The 16,763-nt window shown below is 50.9% G+C and overlaps 6 protein-coding genes across 6 annotated transcripts; 3 read left to right on the top strand and 3 right to left on the bottom strand.

Moving 5' to 3' along the window:
* Nucleotides 1-73: 73 nt before the first annotated feature.
* On the bottom strand, nt 74-2,051 carry P174DRAFT_444077 (RING finger domain protein). The gene has a single exon (XM_024827993.1). The coding sequence runs from the start codon at nt 1,843-1,845 to the stop codon at nt 355-357; it is 1,491 nt and encodes a 496-aa protein (XP_024680648.1). The 5' UTR covers nt 1,846-2,051; the 3' UTR covers nt 74-354.
* Nucleotides 2,052-2,310: 259 nt separating this feature from the next.
* On the bottom strand, nt 2,311-5,130 carry P174DRAFT_453290 (acetolactate synthase catalytic subunit). The gene is made up of 4 exons (XM_024829144.1): nt 4,853-5,130; nt 4,683-4,781; nt 4,547-4,614; nt 2,311-4,471 (listed from the first exon to the last, which is right to left on the bottom strand). The coding sequence occupies exons 1-4, from the start codon at nt 5,017-5,019 to the stop codon at nt 2,721-2,723; spliced, it is 2,085 nt and encodes a 694-aa protein (XP_024680647.1). The 5' UTR covers nt 5,020-5,130; the 3' UTR covers nt 2,311-2,720.
* Nucleotides 5,131-7,654: 2,524 nt separating this feature from the next.
* P174DRAFT_444075 (uncharacterized protein) lies at nt 7,655-8,201 on the top strand. The gene has a single exon (XM_024827992.1). The coding sequence runs from the start codon at nt 7,892-7,894 to the stop codon at nt 8,069-8,071; it is 180 nt and encodes a 59-aa protein (XP_024680646.1). The 5' UTR covers nt 7,655-7,891; the 3' UTR covers nt 8,072-8,201.
* A 1,286-nt stretch (nt 8,202-9,487) lies between these two features.
* Nucleotides 9,488-11,197, top strand: P174DRAFT_374056 (galactokinase galE; the record flags this gene model as incomplete). The annotated part of the gene is made up of 3 exons (XM_024822553.1): nt 9,488-10,143; nt 10,203-11,084; nt 11,161-11,197. 3 exons carry the CDS (start codon nt 9,488-9,490, stop codon nt 11,195-11,197), a joined length of 1,575 nt encoding a protein of 524 aa, XP_024680645.1.
* Nucleotides 11,198-11,257: 60 nt separating this feature from the next.
* P174DRAFT_444073 (uncharacterized protein) lies at nt 11,258-13,087 on the bottom strand. The gene has a single exon (XM_024827991.1). It carries the CDS (start codon nt 12,996-12,998, stop codon nt 11,727-11,729), a length of 1,272 nt encoding a protein of 423 aa, XP_024680644.1. The 5' UTR covers nt 12,999-13,087; the 3' UTR covers nt 11,258-11,726.
* A 197-nt stretch (nt 13,088-13,284) lies between these two features.
* On the top strand, nt 13,285-16,398 carry P174DRAFT_453287 (putative DNA replication protein). Its single transcript, XM_024829143.1, has 2 exons — nt 13,285-13,559; nt 13,644-16,398. Exons 1-2 carry the CDS (start codon nt 13,550-13,552, stop codon nt 16,100-16,102), a joined length of 2,469 nt encoding a protein of 822 aa, XP_024680643.1. The 5' UTR covers nt 13,285-13,549; the 3' UTR covers nt 16,103-16,398.
* Nucleotides 16,399-16,763: the final 365 nt, after the last annotated feature.

Raw genomic sequence — 16,763 nt, 5'->3', positions numbered from 1 at the left:
CGCTTATTCAGTAGCTCACTCTACGATCTTAGTACAGTCGATATTGATTCCCCTCCTTTATAATATGACTTATGCCATTATTTTGAATTGATTGTATAATTCACACTGTTCGTGATATCGCCTGCAATAAATGCCATTGAGGTGCCTACCATGTGGGAATCTAAAACTCGTAAATCTTAGAAAAACCTTGGCATCCGTTGAAGATCCGAGTGTAGAGAAGTAGACTAGATAAATCCTCCAGGGTAATCCCCCACCAACGCCAGTGAAATGCATCGTCATCATATCCGTAGTCATAAGAGTAGAGAGAGCAGAAAGCGAAAGTGCCAATGTTTTGAAAAAATTCGACAAAGCCACTCAGTGGCCAACGACTTTCTTCTTCTTCCGGTCGTAGTTCAGCACCTTTCGTTTCCTGTGTGTCTGTGCAAGCTTCCAGCGGCAGTAAAGTACCAATGCATCCTTCAGCAGCACAAACACGCACCCTCCGATGACACTTCGCCCCCACCGCGTCTGTAGCAGACCGGGTCGGCCGCGCTCCAAGGCTGACGGTGCGCTTGTCCACGACGTGGGGAGAATATACTTGAGCAGATCTCCCATGGATGCCGAAATCGCTGGAAATGCGAGAGCCCCAAGAATGATATCGGCAAGGTTGCTTGTCTCATGTATGAGGTCGTCTCGCCGTCCTAGTCCCAGATTGTTTTCATTTTGGCCGCCATCTTGGTTTTGCCCGTTGTTCTGAGCGTTTTCTCCGGCATGGAGACCCAGAATACCCTGACGTACATCATTACCCATTCCAACTTGGAACTCCAGATCAATTTCCATCAATATCTGGCCATTCTCGGCATCGTTTCTTCCCTCCGGATGCTCAGGTGGCGCATTATCATCAAACTCGTTGATATCTGCTTGGCGCGGTTGCACCTCGGCAACCCACTTCCTTTCCAGCTTGCCGAATAATCTTTGATACACCGCGCTGTAGAAGCTCTTAAAATAGGGAAGCGCAGCAAACGTCATAGCAGCACTAGGCGGCCACAGGTCAAGGTCGAGCTCTTGGCCCGGGTTATGCGTCGCGAAGAACAGGACCGGGATGGCAGGTAGAAGACCCTCGGCATAGCGAGTCCGTGAGAAGATGAGCACGAGCGGAATCAGTGGTAACCCTAGATTCAAACCTGAGTTCCAAGTTCCATCCGCCGTCTCTTCCAAAATTTGTCTCGCTTCCTCGGTCCCAAAAACGAAATACATCGAATAAACGCCGTGTGCGCAGCATCCCGCCCAAACGGTACCCGCCAGAGTAAACACCATACCGGGTAGGACCAGCCGTCCAGCAAGCCGCTCGAACATCCGGACGACGTCAACGATATAGCTTCGCGGACGAGAGACCACAATTTCGGATTTACACTGCGGACACACCATCTTGGCTCCGTGACCGTTTCGTTTGCGGGACCGAGGATTTTCGAGATCAGCGAGCCAGTCCAAGAGGCAAGCCTCATGAGCGGTCAAGGCGCAGGGACAAGGCGAGCGCCATTCGGAGTTCAAGGGGGAATCTTCCGTCTCGTCGGTGTAACAGATCCAGCACTTGCGCGGTTCTTCGTTCACGGATTCAGCAGCGGTCGAGCTCGGGACAGGAGATTTGCTGGTGGTGGCGGTGTCAGAAGCGGCAGTTGACGCATCCTCGCTGGATGCGAGTGGTTTGTTGAGTAGAACTGCCTCGTTGCCCTCCATGGATTCTGCCGGTGAGGCGCTTGTAAAACTGCTTCTGTCTGTGCTTGCGGTAGTCTCGTCTCGAATTGATGTGGCATCCGATGATCGGCCTCTGCCAGTAGTGGCGGGATATCCGGGGACAGAAGCCATGGTTGCGACAGATCGTGGTGAGAAAGACGGTCGAGTGTAATGGGAGATTGGAAATCCGTAATTCTAGAAGATGAGATACGTGTCTGGCATCGTGCAAATCGAGGTCGTAGCTGAGTCACAAGCTGAACTACAGGACTGATGATGATGATTATGATGATGATGGGAAGAGGGGAGATAGTTTATTCATCACTCAGTCGTCAATCGGAGGGCGGATCGATCTACCGCCTCCTCGGATACGGACCGCGGCTTTCAAGTGACTTGCCCTTTGATGGCCTCAGGAATAACCGACGTCAGTGAGTGTCACGTGACAGTAGGCATCTTTCTGCACCCGATCACCTCACTGATGGCGGATATGGTAGCATAACGAGCCACCTGCATTTATTATCATCTGATTGGGATCGATGGCGTAGATTTAGCAGACCAGTCCATCATGTTCATAGATGAATTCCTCATTTCAAATCTTCAGAGACAGTCTGTGATATCAATCATCGATTTGCCCATCCTTTCCTAAGACGTACATGAAAGATTTCCAATCTAAGTAACCTTCAAAAGTAATGATAATGTGCATTATATACAAGCTAATGTCCGACAGAAACCAGGGGCAGATTTTTTGCAAGATTATAATGGACATGCCAAGGGAACATGAAAAGGAAGGGGCTGTGAAGAAAATAGACCGAATAGAGTGTCACTTTTGAGTCCCCTTATGATCTTTTCCCACTTTCATGAGGAAGAAGATTTTGTGTGAGAGGCTGGATGTCGATTTAAGCATACATTCCGCCCAGTTGCGTTTTAGAACCCGCCAGAAACGCCATGGATATCAACAGAAAGATGAAACATCAGTAAGCAAGGTTGCAAAGCCGAAAGCGTCTGCATGATCACTTGTGAAGGTACTCGGGGGCGGTTCTGCTTCTCAGGAGGGCCTTTCTCTCCTTCTCCTTGGCTTCATCATAGACCAGGAACTCGTGCAGGGCGCTACCAGCGGGAACCATGGGGAGCACGGGCACCTTGCGGTCAGTGAAGACCTCAAGCAGAGCGGGACCATCGCTTTCGATCAGCCACTTCAGCTTCTCCTCAACCTCAGAAGGCTTAGTGCAGCGCTCAGCAGCGACACCCATAGACCGAGCCATGGGCACAAAGTCAGGGTTCTTCTGGTGGGTATGCGAGTACCGGTCCTCATAAAACAGGTTCTGCCATTGTGTCACCATGCCCTGCTCTTCGTTGTTCAACAGGAGGACCTTGACGCCGATGTTGAACTGAGCAGCCGTGGTAAGTTCGGTAAGAGTCATGTTGAACGAAGCATCACCATCGATATCAATGACGAGGCAGTCGGGCCGTGCGACCTTGGCGCCGATAGCAGCGGGAAGGCCGTATCCCATGGTACCGAGACCACCAGAGGTAATCATGGTACGGGGATGGCGCCAACGGAAGTGCTGGGCAGCCCACATCTGATGCTGACCGACACCAGTAGTGATGATGGTGCGGTCTTTGATGGGGGCGGTTAGGTCGCTGAGTTTCTCAATCAAAGCCTGGGGCTTGATGGGGCCCTCCGGGGTCTGCTTCTCGTACAGAGAGAAGGGGAAGCGGGCTTTCCAGTCATTGATCTGAGCAAACCATTCTGGTCTTTCAGAGACCGGCTTGACATGGGGAAGCAAGAGGCGGATGTTCTCGGCACAGTCGCCCTCCACAGCCTCGTTGGCCTGAACGACCTTGTTGATGTTCTTAGGCATGATTTCGAAGTGGACGATTCCACCACGTTTCTCAGAGGCAGCCAGCTTGGCCTGGGGAGCAAACTTGGAGAGGTTACCAGTCACACGATCGTCAAAACGGGCACCAACGGCAATGATCAGATCAGCTTCCTGCATAGCCATGTTGGCGTAGGCAGATCCGTGCATTCCCAGCATGTGAAGAGCCTTGGGGTCAAGCTCATCAAAGCCTCCGAGACCCTGCAGAGTGGTAGTGACAGGAATGCAGGCCTTGTCCGCCAGTTCCTTCAGCACTTTGGGACCATCTGGGTGAGCGAGGAGACCCTGCCCGACATACAAAACGGGCTTCTGGGCAACGTTAACCAGGCGGGCGACACGGTCAATGCTGCTCTCAAGGTGCTTCATGCTGAGCTCACGAGCAGCCATGGTAGCAGCACTGGGGAGGGAAGGAATAGTGCTGTTCATGGGAATGGGCTTGCGAAGGATGCCAGCGGTGATGTCCTTGGGAAGATCGACCAAAACGGGTCCCGGGCGACCGCTGGTTGCAATCTCGAAAGCCTCCTGAATCCGACGAGGAAGCTCGGCAACGGACTTAACCATAACATTCCATTTGGTACAGGCTCTCGAGATACCGATGACATCGGCCTCCTGGAAAGAATCGGTACCGATCGAGCTAGTGGGAACCTGACCACAGAAAACAACCATAGGGGTACCGTCAGAAAGAGCGTCCTGCATAGGTGTAATAACATTGGTGGCTCCTGGTCCGGAAGTAACGAGGACAACACCGGGTTTTCCAGAAGCACGTGCGTAACCTTCGGCCATATGTCCGGCACCCTGCTCATGGCGAGGAAGAACGAAGTCAAAGTGCTTAGAGTTGTAGATGGCATCGAACACGGGGAGAATGGCACCACCGGGGTAGCCAACTAGTTTGCGAATTCAGTACATCGTCCGGTCAAGGGGGACTCGACCAAAATAGTGGTAAGCGAGGGATGACTCACAGATGTGCTTAACACCAAGTCGGAGCATCATTTCGTGGAAGATCTGTCCACCACTAAGACCGACAAACCTGCGCAACACGATAATTAGGCTTGTTCTAAACAATCAATTGATGTGACGCCTTTTGGATTGACATACGAGTCGTCCAGCTCGGGTAGCTGCCGATTTTGCAGAGGTGCAACTTCATTGCGATGAGGCTCCTGGTTGAAGGCGGGACTAGGAATAGGTCTTGAATTCCTAAAGCATTGAAATGTCAATGTCTGTGGACAAGAACTTTCTAGGAGTCCTATCCCAAAGAGAAAACTCACGAAGCCGTAGCTGTTGCAGTGCTCTGGTTGCGCTTTTGAGCAGAAAAGCGGTGGGGCGAAACCGTACCGGCAACGGACGAAGAGGTGAATGGTCTTCTACCAGCAGCAATGTACTTCTGGTAGTGGAAAGAGCGCAGAGCGCTCTTTGATGGTCTTAGAGGCATCATCTTGATGGCGGATGACTGCCAGGCCAAAATAAGAGAGAAATGGAGGGTTTGGAGAGAGGAGAGGAGATGGAATTGCTCGACCAGAAATTCAGTAGGGAAAGACACCAAAAAGAGGCCGAGTGAAGAGTCAGAGTTCGGGGGAGAGTATCTGGACCAGCTAACCGACAGCGGCCTAGCGCGGCCTAAGGCCAATCACCTTAACGCCCATTATTGGACAGCGTGCTCCGATGTTCGGCGTCCATCCGCTTGTTTGTACATCACCTGATTGGCAGCTTTCTCGTTACTCATAATGCGGAGTAGTTACTACCAAGTACCTTACGGAGCACAAGCATGGACCTCGACTCTTCAGACATAGCTTGATGCTTGTCTACAAAATCAGCTGGGAGCATGCACACCCAACGCTGATCATAAAAGCCGAGTTACAGACCAATGGATTACAGATGCAATATATCGCAGTACATCCAGCTTAAGGTGGCTTTGGACATTCTTGCATGCCAACCATAATCACTTGAGGAATGAGAATCCTTCACCGCATTGAAGAATCGAATTTCTGTCTTTCTGTGTGCGGCTTATCGTTGGCCAGACATAGGGTTAGCACTTTCGAAGGGCGTACTGATGACTTGGCGTCATGAGCTCCAGAATATAGCGCCTGTCGTCAGGTTGATATTGAGTATGAATCAACGTCTATGGTCTTGGTTAGTCTTGAGCTTGTAATGCTCCTAACGGCAAGAGACATTTTGCAAGACGTGCTCCAAACGCCATGACAGCTGATGATCGCGGCTGTGCTCCTGGAGACGGATTTATGCAGAAGAGCTGCATCAGAAGCGGGCTAGATGCCTGCCTGGTGTTCCTCACGGAATCAATCTCTAAGGGGATTTGATCCACGAAGGTACTATAACCATATTCACCGGTCCTTCAACCCATTGAATGCCACGGACGCAGCATCTTGGTACTCGACCGTTCAATAACTGGGTTCTGGATCTGCTTGTCAGGCATGAGAATGTATGGGTCAATGTAACTCACCGATGCCAAGAGTGAAATTTCATACTTGTCTGTTACTTGCGGTTAATAGCGAGACAATGATGCAGTCCAATGTCAGGCCAGGTCATAACAGTTTAAGATAGCACTTCGTGGCCTGATCATCATCCAAAGTGGATCAGTTTCTGACTTGGTTGAGCTAAGGTACTGGGCGTAGGTAGTTCATACCTTCCTCGAAACCCCGCATGTCAGCTGTTATTGATAATTTGCTGGCGATTGATTGCTCTTCCGTACCTTATTACCGAGTACTCAGTCCACGCTAGGCCCTATATGGAGACACAATAGTGGACAGTGACTGAGGTGGTACCATCGAGTAAAGCTATGTATCTCCAAGGATTACGGACCAGGTTTGGCGTCTGAGCATGGAGACAAGGCCAGTAAAGAGATGAAGCAAAAGGAGATTTGTCTCATTTCATTATCTTAATGGCAAAGGACGATTGACCCCTTTTGACTCGACCACGGGCAGTCAGAAGAGGCCACTGATATCAGTATGGCGTCTTGTGAAATTATCTTTGTATCATATGCAAGCTGGTGGTTGGTCCTTGTAGTGCAAGTCATTTGGTCTTTGTCGCAAGTTTTCCGAGTCATAGTTCCCCAGCCATTACTCCCCTATCCATCTTGTTGGCTTGTCCGTCTGCCATTGAACATAGTCTACAATGAGACTCTTCATTCCTCGCTTCCCACAGCTGTATCATAATATATTATTATTATTCTAAGGAAGAATGGTGTACAGCCCAGGGATAGGTCATCAACATACCACTATCATGAAATGAGCCAACCGCAAAAATTTCCGACTCAGGAGATTCAAGTATCAACTAGAACCACCCGTGCGGCTGTGCGTCTTCGACTTCCTAAAGACTCCCGGCAAAAGCCATCAGAGCGAGATGTAGTTCTTTTGTCCTGGAGTTACCTCAGAGATGTTGTTGTTGACATGTTGCCTATCTTGTTCAAAAGATAGGGTCCACAATTTCCCTAAAAATCTGCGATGCGATTATAACATCCGCCTCGGTGAACCAGGCGGCTGTTCATAGAGGGTCGCAGAAGGAAGAATCATGGGATCACCAGTGAGAGTAGTCGCTTCACTATCACTTCGTGCACGGAGTAGGCGATGTTGGCTGCCGGGAGTCAGCCTCTCAGCTATAAGGTTTTGCGCTGGATTCACCACAGCCAGAACGTCAGCGAAGCTGTCATCAGAAGCCATGTTCGTTCGTGTGTTGAATAGACGGCGAGACCACGGCGAAGATTGTCCATGTATCGTGCTACTTGTCCTCGACTGGTTAGCATTTTTTGGGCACAGTTGCCTACCAAGGAAGTACTTTTAGAGAGTACAAACCCAGTTTCTGGGCGAATCTGGCCCTATGCTAGATGAAACGTCCAGTATGTTTCGTTTCGCCTACTTGCGGATGACATTATCTCAACACTGACTTCAGCCTAAGAACGTGTCCCACAGGCTTGCCTTGCAGCCCCTTCTTTTTTCCAGTGATGTGGAATTATTTCGTGATTCCGGTTCTAAATCCCTGTGGAGGTTCTCTCGGATACTTCAGCCTTTCCAAGACGAACTAAGAGCACTCCATCCACTATGAGGTCTGGTCCAGTCGCAGTGTATATTTGGAATCGCTCGGATGGGTGGTGTGGCGATTTGGAAAGCCACATAAAGTAGGCATGATCGTATTATTCGGCACCAGAACCTAATCCTGCGTATAAAGAACTTGACATTGGTGGATGCAGGGTCGAAGGTCATGACGTCTTCGGCCTTGAGCCGCCTTGGTCCGTCCGTGGCCCAGAAACCGTTGTTTGAGAAGGAACGTTGGACGCTCTCACGCGGCGGGTTGTCATGGAACTCTGCCTGGCGTCTGGCCTGGTGTCCAAGGTAGTCTTCCCTTCTACTCGCGCGTTCTGCGTGTTCGTCGTCCTGTGGGCTGCGCTGGCTGTCGTTTACTGGAGGACCGCGAACCCTCAAACACTAGGTCTGAGCAACCGGATTGAACGGAATGGGTTGGTTCCTTGGACTTAGCTCCAATGGCGCTAATTGCTGACTGAATATCCTTTATATGTTCGTTTCTTCCATGCAGATATTTCGCCGGGGGAAGCGAAGGGTAGGTCAGGAAGGCCTGGCTGGACAATTGCTCAAGATATAAGCACCTTCGCCCTGTGCTGGGCAGGAGCCATTGGCCACTAGAGTAGTCAGGCCACAGTTGCATCTGTCTGGAATCTTCTTATGTGCGAGAAGGGGTCCGAGTTTCGTACCCTGGGGAGTGCTTGAAATATGTCAAAATGGTCCTCTAAAGCTGCTCTGGGCGGTGGAGTCCCTCTCTCATCGTGGAATCTCCGGTCCACATCTGCTTGACATTTTTTGTGATCAACTGGAACACCTGGACATTTGACAGCTTAATATTAAGCCAGAGGTACATGTGTCTCTTGTATGATTGGCTGGATTACCTTCCAGTTATCAACAACTTCCGGTCTGCCCTGTCAATCAGCGTATCTCTACGGGCTTGGAGTTAGTTTGGTCGGTGCTATATCCGCAGTCTTTGTCGTATTGGTGATGAGGTCAAACAGAAGAAGGGAAGACTTCAACAAAGAGAATGGCTGCATTCAAAGAAAGGCAAAGGTTGCATTGGTAAGTAACTGCAGAAGAGTGAATGAATCACCGTTTGAGAAGCGAAGAAATAATTGCAAAGGTGGGAGCAAACACCAGAGGGCAAACTCTCAAGGAGCAAACACTCAGTCTGCATGGTTATAGAGAATCAGATTGCAAGGCAAATCCTACTTCTATTCTGGACGGATCGTGAGCTTCTCAGGATAGCTACATAGGTACTGCACACATTGATTGCTTACTGAGAACCCTAAGCCCCATACGGAGCACAGTGGAGGGCGAGTGGGGTCAGTACCACCTAGCTAAGGGTAGCTATGTAGCCTATGGCCTATGATAGAGTCTAAAAAAGCTGGAGAAATCGGGGAGCCGGTGAATGACGGAGAAACTATTCCGTGGGGTGATCGAAATGGACTAAAGTAGAGGTACGGAGTTAGTAGGAACGGGATAATCTCCGGGTTGAATTTAACCGAGCGGCGTCCAGGTTCCATGCAAGACGAATTTCACCCAGTGAGAGGCACGGGACCTCCGGGACATCATTTCGGGCATCCCCACCCTAATCCAAGGCGTTCAGGTATTATTGAGGCATCGATGTCTCCTGCGTATTTCGTGGTGTCTCTGCCCCTCAGCCCCTCAGCCCCTCCCCACGTTTCCCCCTATGACATAGATAGATTAGTTTGGTAGCTTTCCCACCAATTTCAGCATTATTTCCGTGTGTCAGGTACACCTGTTTCTCTTTCTCTAATCTTCGCATTTTCATCTTCCTTCTCTTCTTTTCCCCGGAAACAACCTCTGACATCTCGTCTCCTCCCTGATCTTGTACTCAGATACCCCGCCATGGCAACCCCGCAGGAACTCGTGCCTCAAACAGAATCCATAGCTGAGGTCTACGCTACGGACGATGCCTCTACTGCCTCTGCTGCCCCTGAGCACCAGTCACGGTTCAACGGTTTAGTTACTCATTTCAACAAATTATACGGTCATCGCCCAGATTTCGTAGCCCGCAGCCCTGGCCGTGTCAACATCATTGGAGAGCACATCGACTACAACCTATACGACGTCCTCCCAACAGCTGTAAGTGTCGACGTGATTATCGCCGTCAAGGTTGTTCCTCCTACTGGCTCGGAATCATTTGTCAAAATCTCCAATGTTTCACCCGAAAAGTTCCCCTCTCGCGAATTCACTGTGCCTCGGGATACCGATATCGAGATTGACCCCAAGAAGCATGAATGGGTCAACTACTTCAAGGCTGGTCTTTCGGGCGCGTTGAAGTTCCTGCGCAAGCAGAAGGCGGATGGCTCGTTTACACCAGCAAGCTTCGAGGTCTTGGTGGATGGTAATGTGCCTCCAGGCGGTGGTATCTCCAGCAGTGCTGCCTTTGTCTGCGCAAGTGCGTTGGCTGTCATGAAGGCCAATAACCACAATGTTTCGAAGCAAGACTTGCTCGATCTGGCTGTTGTTTCGGAGAGAGCCGTTGGTGTTTACTCGGGAGGGTAAGTTCATAAACTGCTGCAGCATATCGTATTGTAAGCTGACCAGTTTTATGTTTCAGAATGGACCAAGCGGCTTCCATCTTCTCTCGTCGCGGATATCTTCTCTATACCCAGTTCTACCCCAATTTTGCTGTTCAGCATGTCCCGATTCCCAAGGCCGATGAAGAAATCACTTTCCTCATGGCCCAGAGCTTCGTCACCTCAAACAAAGCCGAGACGGCACCCCGTCACTACAATCTGCGCGTGGCAGAATGCACTCTCGCCGCCGTGGTGCTGGCCGCGCAGCACGGTATCACCTTGACCAAGGACAGCAGCTCGCTGGGATACAGTCTGCGCAACTTCCACGAGGAATTCATGCGAAAGGAGGGCCGCCTCGGGGACCCACTGGAATACCAGATCGACTCCGTGATCCAGTCCACCATGGAATTCCTGACCCAGGAGCAGGGATACACCCGGGAAGAGATCGCCAAGCTCCTCGGCATCACAGTCCCCGAGCTCGAGGCCAAGTTCCTTTCCGCATTCCCTGTCCAGGCGGAGCGCTTCTTACTCCGTCAGCGTGCCCTGCACTGCTTCAAGGAAGCCCGGCGCGTGCTTGATTTCAAGGCCTGCCTGGCCAAGGCCCACACCTTGGACGAGAGACGCATCCACTACCTGGGCCAGCTGCTCAACGAGTCCCAGGAATCCTGCCGAACGGACTACGACTGCAGTGCCCCGGAAGTCGACGAGATCTGCGCCATCGCCCGCCGCGCCGGGACCTGGGGAAGTCGCCTTACGGGTGCTGGCTGGGGAGGTTGCACGGTCCACATGCTGCCGCAGTCCAAGGTTGAGGCCGTCACCAAGGCCTTGAAGGAAGAGTATTATCTGAAGAAGTTCCCGGATATCAGCGAGGAGAAGCTGGCACAAGCAATGGTTATCAGCAAGCCTTCTAACGGATCCTTCCTGTATGTGTACCCTCGTCTGGATGATGTCTTTACGGTTCCAAGCGAGAACGTTGACTCACTAACTGCTTTTTACCAGGATTACGGGAGCCGCCATTGCCGATGTCAAAGTTTAGGAGATGTATATCACGACAAAAGAAAATTAAGCATTGAGCGATTCTGTACTGGTCACATTGATCTCTAGGGCGATTGGATTGTCCTTCTTAAATCCAGACGCAGGGGTATAAAATACATGCATGTCTGTGACATCTATTCAAGCTAGGCATGGTTTGAGTATGATTGCTTATATCTCACAATCAGTACAGAGTTCACTCGATCGGCCAGAGACCGGTCGGTATGTTGCGTGGGTGGGTCTGGTTTTTGTAGCAGTATTGTCCAGAATCAATGAAGCGTGTGTGGACTGCAGGCACGAGGAATCATGCTTGGGTCATGGCGCTTATTAGGCCTCAAGCTAAGGTTGCCTTGGCACTGGAAAACACGACCACGCTTGGTCTGACCCATTATCTGACTTTCGAAGTCCATACTAAGAAATGGCTCTCTTCTGGCTTCTTGGTAACTGAGGCTCTATTGTCCATCACGTCTCCTGTTGGGAACAATTGTCGCGGATGAAACGGCTGATCAATCGTTGGGATAAAGCGAGAAAGCTCAGGATTTCTTCTTGGGCGCTGCCTTCGTAAAGAAATCACTCATCTTCTTCATTCCCGTAGTATTGACCTTCTTCAGGTCTCGCACACCGCGGGATTCTCCGGCCTTCTTCTTCTTCTCTTCCTCTTCTTTGCGGCGCTTTTTCTCGGCGCGGGACTCTGCAGCTTCGTCGTCATCGGCGCCGCGCTTGCGGCTGAAATCGCCGAGCGATTGAGTTGCCAGTGCTTGCGCCCGCAGCTCTGCTATATGCTGGAGATGGTCTTGGAGGGGTGTGAAATCTACGGGCGTTTCAGGTGTAGCAAGTAACTCATCTAGCCTAGCACAGAGTTGTGGGGAGATGTATGATTCCTTGATGAAGGAGAGGACGGTGGAGATTCTCAGGAGACGGGCCATATTGTCCCTGGTGGCGGATTCCAGACTTGATTCAGAGGAAAGTTCGGTGGCAGGCGTCGAGACGCCTGAGGGTGTTGAGACAGAGGCAGTCGTTGTGGATTGTGTTTCCTGTTTGTCCTGGGACTCCCCATCGCCGTCATCTTCCGTCGACGACGCACCTCCGACGATGGTCTCCTCTCGTTTGACGGACATCAAGGGCGTAATCAGTGCTTGACGCACAAACCGCTCCTCCAAGCTCGCTGGAAGGCCCTGGGCCACTAGACGCTCCGCCTTAGCGATCAGTTCCTTGAGGAGCTTGACCTCGTCGAAGCGGAACATTTTCTCATCTCCTGCTTCGACCGAGTCACATACCGCCTCGACCCGGGATTGCAAGACACTGCGGAAATGGTCATTGTAGAGTATGTGCCGTAGATGACTGGGCAAATCGTCCTGCGAGTCAATGATATCATCGAGCGGCTGGAAAAGCCTCTTGGTATGGGTCGATGTGGCAGGGGCCAGCAGAGGTATCATGAAGAACATGACATCAATTGGCGTAGCAACACACAGTTCGGCAACTTTGGAGATAGTCCCCTTGACTTGGGAGCGGTCACTCTCGCCATTGGAATTTTTCGTGTCTTGTTTGGGAGTGAAGAGTATACTTCGTGGAAACTGCGGCGTAGACCCTACGACGGTAAACTCATATACGCCCAGTTTCGGGCAGAAGAAGTAGCGATTGGGCTCCCCAGTTCGCGGATTGGGCAATGTTATGAATCTGGCATCGTCACTTGCAGCTGAGGGGAGAATGAATGTCCTGCTGGGGGTCTGCACTGTAGTCGGCGCTTTGAGATTCTTTTGTTCTGTTTCGGGCTGCTCAGAGGGAGCTGTTGATCGCGTCCGCATTTCGGCGGTATTGCTCGGAGACGAAGTATGTATATTATTCGGTATAACTATCTCACATTGCACGACAATAGACGGTTGGTGAAGATGATCGTGCGCAAGATTGCTGCTTAACCAGTAGCTCCAAGGGATGCTCTCAACGCGTCGGAGCTTCAGGTCGGTTTAATTTCCATTCTGCGGACGCGACACGCGCAGGGCTTCCTCGACCAATCAGCGCTGTTGGTGTGCACAACCACTCACACTTGCAGCAGCGGAAGATTCAATTTCTCGTCTTGCGCCTTGCTGATGACAGGGGACCATCAGATTAAAGAAGGGGGTTGTTTTCAACTTTGAAACACGGGGTAGTATTGTTATTGTTGCTCAGTCAATCCTTCAGTTTCCTGGTTACTCGCACCTGGGCTCTCAATTCCAGATTGACCTCGGTGCTTTGATTCCCATCCCCGCATCCCAATGAACAATGGTCAGCCAAGGAGCGTAAGAAACAGACAGTGACACGGTCACTTGGCCTTTCTCAATATCACTTGACTGGGAGAAATCAGGAAATAGATGTTGCCATGACCAGCAGTGAGTGCATATCCTGTTTGCTTACGGGTGATTATTCCCTACTTGCGACAGTAAACTAAGCGAAACCCACCGCAATTGTTCCAGTGGTTGAGACCTCATGGCCGCCAAAATCTCCTAGGGAGGCACTTCTCAGCTCTCCTCATGGTCGGAGAAAATATCAAGATATGCGACGCCGCCAGGAGAATATGGGGTCGCCTTTGAAATACTCGAGGACTACTCCGAATCTACGAACTGATCAAAAGCTGAACGACGCTATGGATGACCTGGACGACGAAGAGGAAGACGAAGACGAAGAGACACTACGACTCAAGCTTGCTGCCATTGAAGCAAAACTGAAGTTGAAGCAGCTGCAGAAAAGTCGCGCACGCTCAAACACGTTGGAATCGAACGATACACAATCCAGACCAGCATCGGCAGTTAGTTTCTCGTCGCGGTCACAAGAGCAGGTATCGAGACTTAGGAGCCCCATTCAAACCACTCGCAGACAGGAGCCGGATGTTGTTCAAGTCCCTTTGTCGCCGGTCAGACGAGCGGCTCCTCCAGTTGAACCTGCGTCCCCGCGGAGATACCTTCTCGGCATCGACAAGGGTCTCAAAGGCAGCGATGTTAGTCTCAAACGTCCGCCAAACTCCCGCTTGGGGACACGGCCAACAAGTATGCATGGGACTCGTGAAGCTACCATGTCTCACTCCGGCGATATTTTCGCATCTCACGCGCAGATGCTGGCTGCAGAGGAGAGTGGGAAACGGGGCAAGACATTTAGTGAGCGGATTGCTGAAAGCCGAACGGCTGAAAAGTCTCGCAGGGAACGAGAACTGAGGCTTCAGGTTAACCGAAGCTCCGCGTTCCAGTTCGACAAGACGGAGATGGAGACGTTTAAGACAGCAGCGGCTGACGCGAGGACAAACGCTCCTCCCAGGTCACCGACGAGAAGCCGTCCAGTCGAGACTTTCAGCAGAGACGATGTCGTGCGATCGTTTCAGAATCTCAAGCCTTCCATCAAACGAAGCCAGACTGCACCCAGTGTGCGCAAAGACGCAGGCTCTGAGGGGTCACGACCATTTTCCCATAGGCGACCCAATCAAACCGAAACTGGGCCAGGATCCTCTCAGTCTCGCGGAGAGTCTTTCTCGGACTTTGACAACGAGACTCGAGACGAGGGAACATCGAAGACTCCAGACTCGTCCAAGTTTGAGCCGTACTCATCGCTTCACTTATCGAATCGAATACTACCGCACTCCTTTTTAACTAGAACGCTCTCCAACAAGAAGATTCTTCGCATTCCAGACCTCCTGAGGACAGTGAGAGGGCCAGACTTTGAGCTTCCCGAAGAGATTGACGGAGACTACGTTGTCTTCGGCATAGTTGCCTCAAAATCGGAGCCAAAGCAAATCAAGGATACCAAAAATGTATCTGCAAAAGAAGTTGATCCCTTTGATGATGGTCTGAACAACAGCAACAGGTATATGGCTATCACGCTCACAGATCTCAAGTGGACAATTGACTTGTTCCTGTTCGACACTGCCTTTCCTCGATATTACAGGTTATCAGAAGGCATCCTTATTGCCATCCTGAATCCCACCATCATGCCACCTCCCAAAAATAAGATAGACACCAACAGGTTCAGCCTCTCCATTTCCTCATCAGATGATAAAATTCTCGAGGTCGGATATGCCCAGGATATAGGCTTCTGCAAAGCTGTCAGGAAGGACGGCAAGACATGCCAATCATGGGTGGATGGCCGCAAGACCGAGTTCTGCGATTTTCATCTTGATCTCCAGATTCGTCGGGCACAGTCACAACGGATGGGAGTCAACAGTGGCACAGGCATGTTTGGTCCTGGGGGCCGTTCTGGCCCACGGACTGGAGCTTTCGCGGGTGGAAAGAAACCAGGAACGCCGAACGGTCTGAAGTCAAATGGTCCCCAATACGATCTGGGGTCTCAGTCCTTGTACTACATCGCACCCGCTCCCAAATCTCAAGGCAGCGGCGGCGCTCAACATTCTCGCCACAGGGCACCCGGCCAATCTGCCGCCAGTCTCATCGACGCCGACGACGAAGATCCGTTCATCGCAGCAGGCATGATGGGCCGTGGGGCGGAAAGCAAGGAAGAACGCTTCCGGAGACGCCTTGTGCAGCAGCAGCGCGAACGAGACATTACTCAAAAGCTAGTCACGTCGCGAGCTGGCAACGTGGGCGCCGAGTACCTGCGCGCAAGAGCAAACAAGCCCGCAACATCCTCTCATCCCGAAAGCACCACCTCATCTTCACAAGAGAAATCCAGCTTCGATGCCTCCACCCCTGTTTCTGCGACCAGCCTCGGCCTAACGGGCTTCAGGAGAGCAAACGCCGTCAAGCTCAGTCCGCTGAAGCGCGCCTACGACGGCGACAAACAGCACAATGGAAGCGTCAAGAAGACGCGATTCATAACGTCCAACGGTATCAAGGAAGCTGGACGGGACAGCCTAGGCGGCAGCTCTAATGCCATGACAAAACCTAATGATGACGATGACGATGACGATGAACTAGACATCATCCGATAAATGAAACCTATTGCATACTATGCACATCGTTCTCCCTCACACACCTACAAACTAGATACCCACTCCTTTGCCTCATTTCACTTATCTGGACAGAACAAAGTCACGTGGCCTTTCTTGTAACAGCGCGATGTCGAGGATACGTCCCTTTAATTCATACTTAGGAACTCCCGTGAGAGTCCGTCTTGCTTTCAAGAAGCCATTCACTTTTTGTCGTTGGTCGTGTCAGCCATTCCTTTTTTGTAATTTTTCGCTTCTCCTTGTCATGCCGATAAATGATTACGTGGTACTTGTAGCAGGACTATGTTGTACTATTCAATGTTTTATGACTTCTTTAGTAATGATTGTTCTTTGGCTTTGAAAGCTCAGCATTCAACGTGTACCCCGTAGTCATACGCCATTGGGTCGACGGCAGAGTATTGAATATGTACGCAGATCAGCAGATATGCCTATATCCCCAACTTTGCAGCTGTAAGACAAGTTTACTTTTTCAGGACAAGTTGACAATCTGAGTTCATGTTCATTGGGATATCTAATTCTGACTAATTCAACGCAAAGTGAAATCGACACGCCCGAAAAAGTGAACAAAACATAACTCCATCCCGCCAATCCTCAAGCGAGATTCCAGCCAAATAACGTACCCATGCTCCCATTCCTGCTCAAG

This window comes from Aspergillus novofumigatus (assembly GCF_002847465.1).
Source record: "Aspergillus novofumigatus IBT 16806 chromosome Unknown P174scaffold_6, whole genome shotgun sequence".
In the NCBI taxonomy this organism is placed as follows: domain Eukaryota; kingdom Fungi; phylum Ascomycota; class Eurotiomycetes; order Eurotiales; family Aspergillaceae; genus Aspergillus; species Aspergillus novofumigatus.
The sequence above is the reverse complement of the archived record's forward strand: the minus strand, read 5'-3'. Positions and strand labels throughout refer to the sequence as shown.

Excerpts from the sequence above, each read along its gene's own strand:
- P174DRAFT_444077 (XM_024827993.1), bottom strand. The coding sequence starts at position 1,845 with ATGGCTTCTGTCCCCGGATATCCCGCCACTACTGGCAGAGGCCGATCA.
- P174DRAFT_453290 (XM_024829144.1), bottom strand. The coding sequence starts at position 5,019 with ATGATGCCTCTAAGACCATCAAAGAGCGCTCTGCGCTCTTTCCACTAC. Across the intron at positions 4,782-4,852 it reads ACTGCAACAGCTACGGCTTC|GAATTCAAGACCTATTCCTA; the intron begins GTGAGTTTTCTC and ends TCAATGCTTTAG. Across the intron at positions 4,615-4,682 it reads CTACCCGAGCTGGACGACTC|GTTTGTCGGTCTTAGTGGTG; the intron begins GTATGTCAATCC and ends CGTGTTGCGCAG.
- P174DRAFT_444075 (XM_024827992.1), top strand. The coding sequence starts at position 7,892 with ATGGAACTCTGCCTGGCGTCTGGCCTGGTGTCCAAGGTAGTCTTCCCT.
- P174DRAFT_444073 (XM_024827991.1), bottom strand. The coding sequence starts at position 12,998 with ATGCGGACGCGATCAACAGCTCCCTCTGAGCAGCCCGAAACAGAACAA.